At 37.8% G+C, this 13287-nt stretch overlaps 1 protein-coding gene across 2 annotated transcripts in view; it reads left to right on the plus strand.

Moving 5' to 3' along the window:
• Positions 1–285: 285 nt before the first annotated feature.
• FRMD4B (FERM domain containing 4B) overlaps positions 286–13287 on the plus strand; it is a 142443-nt gene continuing 129441 nt past the window's right edge. For both annotated transcript variants that reach the window (XM_090283847.1, XM_090283848.1), the window contains exons 1-3: positions 286–351; positions 2704–2798; positions 10798–10890. In XM_090283847.1, coding sequence (XP_090139973.1) covers positions 286–351; positions 2704–2798; positions 10798–10890 — 254 coding nt within the window. The remainder of the gene's footprint in view (positions 352–2703; positions 2799–10797; positions 10891–13287) is intronic.

A 13287-nucleotide genomic window follows, 5' to 3' on the forward strand; every position in this document is an offset into this window, starting at 1 on the left:
CCTCTCAGAAAGAAACCTACTTTTTATAATAAAATTGTATGTGCATGTGTAGGTATTATTTTTTCAATATATTGAGTCATCTCTGCTTTTTATTCTTTTCTCATTTTAAATCTAAGAGCTAAAAATGTTTTTAATGTAAGAAATCCAAGAGCTAATACTATGTAATAAATCTGTTTATGATCAAGCCTATTGATTAACTTAAGGCTGAGCAGACCACATGTGAAATAAATGATAAATCAAGTTCAGCTCTGACCCTGACACCACTCTTGATGTCCTGCCCCACAGATGACAGAAGGCAGGCACTGCCAGGTGCATCTCCTGGATGATAGGAGGCTGGAGCTGCTGGTTCAGGTAGGTGTTGCCCACATAGCAACAGCCCACCTGTGTGCCCTCTGGGAGCTTCATAGCCCAAATTCAGGCTGCTTGCTTACCTGTGCCTCAATGCCAGTGACTTGGGATTGATTGAGAAGCAAAAGGTAGCTTTGAAGTCAGAAAACCTGTATGGAACTAGAGCTTGGTGACATACAAGGGGGGCCCAAAAAACCCAGAAATATTTTCTGGAGCATGGCCCCCCTATAGTACAGACTTCCCCTACTAAGTGAATGTTCTAGGAACCCATCTGTATCAGTGTACCAGTCGGTGTTGTGAGAGGTTACATTAAGCTTCAGTTAATTTTTTTTCAAGATTCTTTCAATGCATTTGCCCATTTCATGATTGGTGATTTATGAGCACACCTGTCCACACCACGCTGAGTGTTCAGCAATTTTTGACCAAAAAGAGCATGAACCCCATGCTCCACCCTCCCTGTTCACCCAATCTCACCCCGAGTGACATTTTTGTTGTTGTTTCTCTGGATGAAAAAAGTCCTCAAAGGGAAACATTTTGGTGATGTGGAAGAGGTAAAACAAAAACAGCAGAAGCACTAAAAGGTGTCAAAATCGACAAGTTCAAAAACTGTTTTGAACTGTGGAAGAAACATCTCGATAGGTGTATTGCATCAAATAGAGAGTACTTTGAAGGTGATTGAAGTTTAAACATATGAGAATAAGTACAAACTTTTTAATAAATAAATTCTGGTTTGCAGGGGTGGGGGGGTCCCTCCTCATATATACAGAGATACTTGAGTCCCATTCGTGGCTTTGACACTCACCCAGTAGCTGTGTGACTTGGAGCAAGTGACTTTACTTTTGGACCTTTTGTTGGTAAATTGGGGAACATAGTGTTTCCCTGAAAAGGTTATTGTGAGCTGAAAATCTGCATTCTGCCACTTTCCTGCTATATGACATTATTTAAGTTAAATACCCAGTTTCATAAAGTGTGAACTGGGATTGTTTAGTCTTCATTGCAGAATTATATTAAAATCAAGCTAGATTATATATGGGACTCTATCAGTGATGATGTAGTAATTTTTGATGCTTCTCACTTTATCTACCCAATACTTTGGACCAAGAGTCTTAAAAACTGTGGAAGTCCCTGCTGACAACCACACCTACAGCTATGGCTAGAGTTCTTTCCTTTGACCAAACCTAAGTTTTTCTCCTTTCTGAGGCTTATCCCTAGCTCACTATGTATAGGCTTCAATTAGAATGAAAATAGTACAGTCAACAATAGTTTCACCAGAGAAGACATTTTAGTCTAGATTTCCACCTGTTTTTCTTTTCTTTATTTTTCTTTCTTCCTTCCTTTCTTTCTTTCTTTCTTTCTCTCTAATCATGACTATTCTTTCTTCCTTAACAGCAAGCATTCAACCCTCAAACCATCATAATGAATCCTAAACTGTTCGGCTCAAAGTTAAAACAGAATCCATCTAGCATGCCCTCTTGCAAACCCCCTTTTCTTCCCCAACCCTGGAAAACCCAGCATCCACTGTCACTCTGGACATTCTGTCTGATTCCAAACCATGCTTCTTCCCACCAAGCCCCGTGCTTACTAAAAGCTCATAGATTAGGTCCTTCCTCTAGGTGCTCAGTAAGTACTAGTTGTCACCATCTATACAATGAGTACAGTTACTCCCTAGAGAGAAGTGAAAAGCTTAGGCTTTGTAATCAGCTAGAATAGGATTCAGATCCCTACCCTTCCTAACTGTAACATGAAACAAGGTCCTTAATTTTTCTTGGCCTCAGCTGACTCATCCATAAAATGGAAATAAGAACGTGTGCCTCACAGGCTCATTGTAAGGATCTGAGGTAATAGATATAAAGAGTTCAACACAATGGTTATTATTGTTGTTATTGTTAGTTTTATCTGTGATGACCACCCCCCCCCAACCCCCATGCCACAGCTTTGAGTCTTGATCTTTTTCAACTAACCCCCACCGAGCAAAGTTATTCCTACAATCCAGACAGGAAGGTATTTAATATTTTTTGTCTTGGTCACTAGCACCATACTACTTATAAAAGGTTGTTTTTACAAAATACCAATGCATTAGTAAGCACAGTTATACCTTAGAGGAAAGAAGTAAGGTACTGGACTGAATTGCAAATGTATGAAAATGGTGATCTCATTGATGTACTTATTCCCATTTCCCTTCCTTCCCAATTACTTAGAGAATGATCTATAGTAGATTGACTGATGCAGCATTGCGGGGTAGGTATTTATAAACAAACAAAAGTTTTTTCAAACTATTTGGGGCAGAAGAAGGTGCTAGCAATAAGAGAGAGAGAGGCAACCAGATTGTTTCTAATCAGATTTTCATACTGACAGCCCAAACTTTTATCAAGAGAGTTGCTGGACCTCGTGGCTTCACATTTCAACCTGAAAGAAAAGGAATACTTTGGAATCACATTTACAGATGACACGTAAGTGTTTTTCCAGTCATTTTTATTTCTTTACCTTTTGTCTGGACTACCTACTCATTGTCATTTACAGTTAGCAAAAAAGGGGGGAAATGCTCCAATATTTAGAGTATGTCCTGCTCAGTTAAAGACTTTTTTAATGCAAGATCTTTCTTCTAGGACTATTGCAAAAAGAGGAAAAAAAAATTGACCATTTTAAGAACTCAAAATATTGTCCTGTTTTAGAAACTTGAATGCACTATGCTTGCTCATGTATCAGTGAGAGAAATACTAGATATTCATTTATTCACATCTTGAAACTGAATAATGTTTTGGTGTTGGTGACAAGAAAGTTTGAAGGCAAATTTATGGCCCACCCATAAAATATGTATATAGTTTAATATGGAGTGGACGTTTCAACTTCCATTTAGGTCCACTTTATGTTACCTCCTTACCATCATTTTTTTTCTTTTACTTCCATTTTTCATGATAACTTGGATATTGTGTATGTTTCTCAATAATTTAAATCTTCTCCAAAATGAGGCAAGTATATCAACAATAAATTTGTGGTAATTTAAAACTCCATATTAGCCAATGCATTTGGACTTGTCAACACTTCTCTGTGTGTGTATGTATGTGTGTGCCTTTCTGTCTATTATTGGCAGCCCAATTCACCTGTATTCTAATTTTCCTATATTATATTCAGTCTGATACATTATCAGAGGAATTCTTCCCCTTTCTGATATTTCCCCTTTTAATATTTCTTCAAATATTAAAATTTAAGAAAATGTGTTCCAGACAAACTATATTAGACAACCACCCAGAATTCTTTTTTAACTCTGCAATTTAAGTGTCTTTCAATATACAGCTTCACCGGGCATAGAATAATCTCCAGAAGGGGTTAATTTGTTTTTCACACCTGTGACTTCTGATTATTCCCAGCTTTGTGGGCTATAAGCCTACAACCTCCTGGAAATGCCATTGGCTGAGGACTTGAGTCAGGGAAAACCAGGCAACTGAGTTCCCAGGCAACAAGGAAAGCCTTGAAAACTTTGATTCTGGACTCGGTATTTTTTTAAACTTTTATTAGGGGGGAGAAAGAGAAGGAGGGAAACATCTTTGTGAGAGAGAAACATCAATTGGTTGCCTTTCATAGGGGCCCCAAGAAGGGACCGAACCAGCAACCCAGGAATGTGCCCCGACTGGGAATCACACCTGTGACCTTTCAGTTTGCAGGACAATGCCTGACCAACTGAGTCACACTGGCCAGGGCTGTACTCAGTATATTTTTGAATAGGGTTCAACAAGGCAGAAAAAAGTACACTCAACATCACCCACCTCACTCTGAATCAGCAACTTTTTGGGATCCTGAATGATTAGTCCTCTGCTGGATGAAATAGGAAATGCAGGTGTCCATTGACCAAGTGCTCTAGTGAGAAAAACCAGGACTAGTTCATGTGAATCAGTGATTACACACGCGCACGTGTGCGTGCGCGTACACACACACACACACACACACACACACACACACACATTGAATCTGAATGTGAATGAAATAATAGTGAACAGTAAAAGACATAAAACCGTAAATACATAATGGCTAAGTTATATGGTGCAATCTGTATGTGCCATAAACACTATAAAGAGGTCACAGAGTAAAGTCTAAAAGCATAAATATTGGAGTAATTTGTTCATTCAAAATTATTTCTTGCATGCCCACTAAATGCCAGGCACTGTTCTAAGTCCTAGGTAGTCAGCCGTGAACCACACGGATAAGGTTCTTGCTTTCTTGGAGCTTATATTGCAATGGTATGGTCTAGCAGAACAAATAAACATATAGATACATGGGAATATACCAGAAATGATAGTGCTTTGAAGAACATAAAATAAGAGGCCATGACCAAGTGCAGTTTTAGACAGGGTGAGCTAGGAAGGTTTATAGATGTATAATAAAAAGCAAAAGCCAGTATGGAGTTTCCTCAAAAAATAAAAATGGAACTGCAGTTTGACCCAGGAAATCCCACTTCTGGGAATATATCCTAAGAATCCCGAAATACTAATCAGAAAGAATATATGCACCCCCCCCCCCTGTTCACAGCAGCATTATTTACAATCGTCAAGATTTGGAAATAGCCCAAGTGCCAATCAGTTGATGAGTGAATAAAAAAGCCATGGTACCCCTGACCAGTGTGCTTCAGTTGGCTGGGAATTATTCTGCAAAGCAAAAGCTTGCCAGTTTGATTCCAAGTCAGGATATATGCTTGGTTGGGTTTTGGGTTTGGTCCCTAGTGGGGATGCATATGAAATTAATGTTTCTCTCCCTCTCTTTCTCCCTCCCTTCTCCTCTCTCTAAAAATAAATAAATAGCCCTGACTTGTGTGGCTCAGTTGGTTGGTGTTGTCCTTCAAAACAAAGGGTCGCCAGTTCAATTCCTGGCCTGGGTAGAGAGGCAACTGATTGATTTTTCTCTCACACATTGATATATTTTTTAAATCTTTTTATAAAGCCATGGTACATTTACAATGGAATACTACACAGCTATACAAAAGAAGGAACTCTTACCCTTTGTGACAGCGTAGATGGACCTGGAGATTATTAAGCTAAGTGAAATAAGCCAGTCAGAAAAAGACAAATACTATATGATCTCACTCATATGTGGAATCTAATGAAGAAAATAAACTTGATGAACAAAATAAAAGAGGCATGGATACATGGAACAGACTGACAAATCTCAGAGGGGAAGAGGGTATGGGGAGCTGAAATTAGGCAAAGAACATGTGCGTACCACAACATTGTGGTAAAGGCCAGGGTGGGAATGCAGGGTCTTGGTTGAGGGGGCAAGAGGGGGAGAAATGGGGAACATCTGTAATAGTGTCAACAATAAAAAAATTAATAAATTTTAAAAAGCAAGGACCAGTTCTGTAAATTCTAGGGAGGCATTCCAGACAAAGAAACCAATGTAAAACGTGGGACTGAACTTGACTTTTGTTTCTTTGAGAAAGTAAACAAAAAGCCAGTGTGGCCAGTACATAACACTAGTGCCATATATGCCTTATGTAGTACTTATTATATGGGTACTTATTATATGGTCCTATTACAGGGGCATTATTATGCCCATTGTACAGATGAGAAAATTTGAGTGTCTGAGATGTCAAGTAAGTGGTCCAAGATCACACAGCTACCAAGATTCTATGATATCCACTCTTTGCCTCCCTCCCAATATAATATCTTGTCCCAGTTGGCCTCTATATTCTAGCCACACTGGCTTTTTGTTTACTTTCTCAAAGAAACAAAAGTCAAGTTCAGTCCCACGTTTTACATTGGTTTCTTTGTCTGGAATGCCTCCCTAGAATTTACAGAACTGGTCCTTGCTTTTTAAAATTTATTCATTTTTTTATTGTTGACACTATTACAGATGTTCCCCATTTCTCCCCCTCTTGCCCCCTCCACCAAGACCCTGCACCCCCACCCTGGCCTTTACCAGGCATCACCTGGTTATCTCCTTTGGTTGCAGTGGCCAATGTTACAGTCTTTCCAAGAAGCCTGGCTCAAAAAAGTCTTCCATGCACTCCCCTGCAGGAGACAGCAAAGTCTATTTTTGAATTATGACCAGTTTGGGAGGTGTCTCTGGCTCTAGCTATGTTTATTCTCAGAAGAAGTATGAGCGGGGCTTTTTGTTGGGGCAGAGTAAGTAGAATTAGACATTTCCACCTTCCTGTGGAACAGGTCTGGAAAATTGCTTCTGTCTAAGGGTGTCTCCTTGGAATGTTTTGGTCACCAACCTATTTATTTTTGCTTGGCAAATATTTTTGGAAAGCATTTTCTTCCAGTATTCTCCCTCCTCTGCCCCCACCATAAAACCACTGAGTCAGATCCCTACTAGGATGCTGTCTGAACTGAATTTTCCAGCCTAGATGTCACCTAGTAAAAACTAGCTAATGTCTATACCCTACAACACAGGCTTAGAAGAGAAATGGAAAAATAGAATTGTTCAATTACATAATAAAAGTAGTGATGGTGACCAACAAAAACAAATTCATGGTCCTATTACAGGGGCAGACATCCAGTTCCAGAGATTTACCCTTGTTACCTTGTTTACCTTCTGGTGTTCAGTGTGCAGGGTGAGTCTGTTACCCCTAGAGGGCAGTCATGGCCCTCCTGACACAGTGGCCCTTCTGTTCACAAGGGTTCCCATTTCCTTCATCCCATTTCATGTTTTTAATTCCCTTGTTTTGGAAAGATCTTTAGAATAAGCTTTGTTTATCAAGACGTAACAAATAGGTTTTACAACACAGTTATGACTTTTGATTACCATCTGATGGACCTTCAACTGATACAGTTCTAGCCAAAAAGGAAACTGGCTTAAAGGTTGGCTTGCACAACTTGATAGAAGTGAATGTGTAGATTCAAATGTATTTTTGAGGTATTGATTAGATCTGTTATATTTGCTGATAGAAAAACTTGAGCAAAGCAGATTACTGTATAAGCTTTTCAATCACATGAGAACCTCAAAGACTATAAAATAGCATATTAACTTTGATTATATCTCTGTGATAGAGTTATATAAAATTTTTACTTCTTGGTTTTCTAACTTTATCCTGTTTATGAGATCATGGATGGATTTTTTAAATCTAATTTCTAATTTATTCCTTAAGAATTATATTACTTTATGGTGCTGGGAGAACTGGACAGGGACGTGCAAAAAAATGAAACTAGACCACCAACTTACACCACACACGAGAATAAACTCAAGATGGATCAAAGACTTAAACGTAAGCCATGAAACCATAGAAGTCCTAGAGGAAAACGTAAGCAGGAAAATTTCAGATATCTCACGTAACAATACCTTCATGGATAAATCTCCTAAGGCAAGAGATATAAAGGAAAAAATAAACAAATGGGACTACATCAAACTAAAGAGTTTCCGCTCAGCAAGATGAAAAGGAAACCAACCATATGGGAAAGCATATTTGCCAATGATACCTCAGACAAGGGACTAATCTCCAAAATATGTAAAGAGCTTATATGACTCAACATCAACAAAACAGACAACCTAATTAAGAAATGGGCAAAGGACCTGGACAAACACTTCTCCGAAGAGGACATACAGAAGGTCCATAGGCACATGAAAAAATGCTCAACATCACTAGAGATGCAAATAAAAACCACAATGAGATACCACTTTGCACCTGTCAGAATGGCCATCATCAACAAATCAACAAACAACAAGTGCTGGCGAGGATGTGGAGAAACGGGAACCCTGCTGCACTGTTGGTAGGAATGCAGACTGGTGCAGCCACTATGGAAAACAGTATGGAATTTCCTCAAAAAACTAAAAATGGAACTGCCTTTTGAACCAGCGATTCCACTGCTAAGATTATACCTGAAAAATCCTAAAACCCTAACTCAAAAGAACTTATGCACCCCTATGTTCATAGCAGCACTGTTTACAATAGCTAAGAGCTGGAAACAGCCTAAGTGCCCATCTGTAGACGAAAGGATCAAAAAACTGTGGTTACATTTACACAATGGAATACTATGCAGCAGAAAGAAAGAAGGAACTCCTGCCATTTGCAACAACATGGATGGAACTAGAGAGAATTATGCTTAGTGAAATAAGCCGGACAAAGAAAGAAAAATACCATATGATATCACCTAATATAGGAAACTAAAGAACAACATAAACAAATGAACTAACTAGAACAAGGAGCAGAATAACAGTCAATAAGGGGGAGGGCGAGAAGGGGAATAAGTAAGGGAAGGGTTTAGTCAAGGAATGTGTATAAATGACTCATGAACATGGACAATAGGGAGAAATATAATTGTGGGAGAAGGGGTGGGCTGGGTGGTGGGGAGCACTGAGGATAAAATGGGACAACTAATTGAAAAACAAAAATAAAAATAAAAAATTTAAAAAAAATAAAAGATAATTATATTACTTTTACATGAACATCTTGTTATAAAAACATATACTATAATAGTTGAAACCAATCCCATTTGATTGTAGCTATTTGTTTTTTATGTCTCCAGAACTATATCCAAGAAGTTTCATCCATCTATAATAGTGTTTTGAGTTTGCTTCTGTGGTTAATATAATTGATTTATCCATTCTTGGATATCATTTCATGCAATTTTATATAAATATATGTTATGCACTTTTAATAATGCCACATCTTGCCTATGTAAAAGCAAAAAAGACAATTCAAAATAAATCTAATTTTCTACAAAAAGGCTTTTAAGATCTGATGCTTACAACATTTTATGTATTTTAAGACACACGTTTGAACACCTGGGATATGTCTTTAACTCAATGCCATCCTAGTGATAAAATACAGTGTAAGAAACCCTAAAATTCCAGTCCTCCATTTTTATATTATTTTACACACAACACCAATAGTTCTATGAACCTCCCCTTATATCATTTATATCAGCTTATTTATCTTCATAATATTCCTCCAAGGACACCTAGGAACAGTTAGTAATCAGAAGCCTTGGTTTATAATTACAGAAACAGAAATGGTTATTTCCAGTGTTAAAATTAGTAAGTGACAGAAATCAAAGCCATAAAAGCCGATGGAACTCTCTCATCTCATTTTCTCTTGTATTGAAAGTCCTGGGTTCAAATCTCAGCTCTGTCACTTTCCTTGAAGAGTTACTGTTAAATAGAGCATTTTTGCATAAAGGTCCCACCTTGGCTGGCACAGAGCAGTTGCTCAATAAAGAGTAGCTATTATTATTAATATTAATACTATTTATGTCCACTTTTCCTATTTATAATGAGTACAGCTTAAAATTTTCTGATTTTTAAAATATTATTTTCTTAACGACCAAAATAGATTATAAAATGTCTTCTGGTCCATTATAGATTTTGTTAGAATTGGGCAATCCACCACTGTCAGTATGTTCTTAAGTTTTCTGTAAGCAGGCAAAATGGAGTCTGTGCCCTGTGGGAATTCACAGTCCAAAAGAGATCAACTAGTTGAACAACCTTGAAAATGTCATGGAAGCAATCCTGAGCCACAGTGTCAACAGTCCCTTGGAGTCAAAAGTCGAGATGAACTATTTATACCCATAAACATGGTGAGGGCCTTGAGTAAATAAAGAAATATACACGGTGGGGCAAAAATAGGTTGATAGTTGTGGGTATTAGAACACAGAACTTATTCTTGTATTATTATTTATTGTATTATTTTCCATATAAAGAACTGTAAACCTACTTTTACCCCACCCTGTATATGCTTAAATATTAGAAAGTTTCTCATATATGTATTATACATACACATATACACAGAAGCAGCACCCAGAGAGTATTGAACCCTGCACTTTTTTAAAAGCTGGGTATTGTTATCTATGTCTGTTTGATTTCATTAAATGACCAGAAATTTTTCTCTTTTGTAACTATCAAAATATTTCAGATTTTATATTTAATAAGAATTTAAAGATTAATATACTTAATGTCACTTGGTTTTTGACCTCTAAAACAACCAGTGTTATTTCTTGTTTAACCTCTCAGAGATATTTTATATATATATTCATATATACACATACATACCTATATGTATACCTATTTTTTTAATTTTAAAAATAGTGATATTCACATTTAACATCATGTCTTGGCTATTGTTCAAAACAAGTTTGTAAGGATAATATCAGTCTGTGACATTGTATTTTATCACTGAGGTTTTGAATTCATTTTTTAAAACAATATCCTGTTAGACATTTAGGTCATTTCAAGTCTTTTCACTATTATAAACAATGCCACAGTGAGTGACTTTATATGTAGGCCATTTTCCACACATGCAACTTTATCCTTATAAACTCCTGGAAGTGAAAATGCTGATTCAGAGAGGGGAGCTTTTATAATTTTGATAGAAATTGCTAATTGTCCTCATTACTAGTTGTAACAGGTTAAATAGCTACTGTCAGTGTATGGGAGTAGCTGTTTCTCCACAACTTTACCAACACAGTATATTATTGAACCTTTCTCTGATTTTCTATTTAATCCTTTGCTTTGTTCTCACAGAGGTCAGCAGAACTGGCTACAGTTAGATCACCGAGTTCTCGACCATGATTTGCCCAAGAAACCAGGCCCAACTATTTTGTACTTTGCTGTGAGGTATGTATCCACAGACTCACCCAGCACCCCCACATCCCTTTAAAAAAAGAAAAAATTCTGGTGATCAGAGATCGAGAATTTAAAAAAGAAGCAACCCATCAAAACATTATTATGTGAAAGAGATTCTTGACATTCTTAGTCTAGGGACCAAGTTACCGTAGATATTGGGTAACAGTTTTCTTTGAAGATGAAGGATAGACTCACCTACCTTTTTTACTCAAAGCATCTCGGATCAATTTAAAGTTGAAAGACGTAGGTAATGTATGTAATACATAAGTATGTTTCTGACTCAACACACTTTAGAATTTTTGTATTTCAATTATGGAAAATATTTATTATTACATTTTCTGTAGGAATATTTTAAGGAAACTGTGGAAATAATTGAATTTATATAATTTCACACCATTAATTTGAATTGAAGATAAAATGCAGCAACTGCTCACTGAAAAAATAATCTAAACAGTGCATAAATCTGAATTCAGCTTGCAGGAAGATAGAGAGACTGCTCAGAACAATGCAGTCCTTGACTGTTCTCTGAGCTCTGCTTGGGCAAGTCAGTCATTTCCTCCTGAAATGGATGCATTCATTAAATTAGTAATTTCTTTTTTTTTTTTTTAGGTATATTTTATTAGTTATATTATTACAATTGTCCCAATTTTCCCCCTTTACCCCCATCCACCTGGTACCCCCTTCCCTCCAGCAATCACCCCCCCTCTTGGTTCATGTCCATGGGTTGTGCATATAAGTTCTTTGCCTTCTCCATTTTCTTTACTATTCTTAGCATCCCCCGTCTATTTTGTACCTACCAATTATACTTCTTGATCCTTGTACTTTTTCCCTCATTCTCCCCCTTTCCTCTCCTTACTGATAACCCTCCAAATGATTCTGATCCTGTTCTAGTTGTTTGCTTAATTTGTTTTTGTTTTTGTTTTTGTTTTTTAGATTAAGTTGTTGCTGGTTGTGAGTTTATTCTTATTTTACTGTTCAAAGTTTGATCTTTTTCTTAAATAAGTCCCTTTAACATATCGTATAATAAGGGTTGGTGATGATGAACTCCTTTAGCTTTACCTTGTCTGGGAAGCACCTTTATCTGCCCTTCCATTCTAAATGATAGCTTTGCTGGATAGAGTAATCTTGATTCCTTGCTTTCCATCACTTTGGCTATTTCTTGCCCGTCCCTTCTTGCCTGCAAAGTTTCTTTTGTGACATCAGCTGATAGTCTTATAAGCACCCCTTTGTAGATAACTCTACTTTTCTCTTGCTGCTTTTAAGATTCTCTCTTTATCTTTAGCCTTTGGCATTTTAATGATCATGTTTCTTGGTGTGGTCCTCTTTGGGTCCAACTTGTTTGGGTTTCTCTGTGCTTCCTAGACTTACATGCCTATTTCCTTCACCAAATTAGGAAAATTTTCCTCCATTATTTTTTCACATAAGTTTTCAATTTCTTGCTCTTCCTCCTCTCCTTCTGGCACCCCTATGATTCAGATGTTGGCACTTTTGGAGATGTCCCAGCATTCTTAAAGAATTTTTTTGAATTCTTGTTTCTTCGTTTTGTTCTGGTTGAATGTATATTTCTTCTTTATGTTCCAAATTGTTGATTTGAATACCAGGTTTCCTTCCTATCACTGTTGGTTCCCTATATGTTTTTCTTAATTTCACTTTGTATATAACCTTCACTTCTTTCTTTATTTTATGGCTGTACTCAATCATTTTTCTGAGCATCCTTCTTACCAGTGTGTTGAATTCTGTATATGACAGATTGGCTATCTCCTTTTACTTTGTTTATCTGGAGTTCTGATCTGTTCTTTCATTTGGGCCATACTTCCCTGTCTCCTCAATTTGACAGCCTCCCTCTGTTTGCCTCTGTATATTAGGTAGAGCTGCTACACCTGTTGTGTTGTAAGGGGCAGAGTCTTAGGTATTGGTCTGTGCAGGGTGACCCGTTTCACCACTTTGTGGTGCTGAATGTGGGGAAGAGGTCAGAGAGGGAACAATGCTGATTGCTCTGTCCTTGTCCCATTTTCAGTCACTTCACCCATTTTCCATTGCAATTGGCGCCCCTCTAGCTGTTGCTCTGGTGATGGTTCCCAGAGTGGGTGGGTTTGTGCACATTCTAGGACCATGGGGGCCCTTGAAACTGGCTCTCCTGAGAGACGAGAAGTTTATTCCACTGCCCAAACCCTCACTGGTTTTCACAGCCAGAAGCTATGAGGCTTTATTTTTCCAGTGCTGGAACCAGGATCTGCGTGGTCTAGCCTGGGGCTAGGATCACTCCCCAGGTGTCCCTCCTGGCTTTTGTAATGTGGAACCACTCATTCCTTCAGCAGGCCACAGCCTCTGCTGCCACACTGTGTCTTCTCTGCTCCAGGTCCCTGTCTCTGCCCCTCCTATCCATCT

The sequence above is a fragment of the Furipterus horrens genome, unplaced genomic scaffold (assembly GCF_987537825.1).
Source record: "Furipterus horrens unplaced genomic scaffold, mFurHor1.1.pri manual_scaffold_7, whole genome shotgun sequence".
In the NCBI taxonomy this organism is placed as follows: Eukaryota; Metazoa; Chordata; class Mammalia; order Chiroptera; family Furipteridae; genus Furipterus; species Furipterus horrens.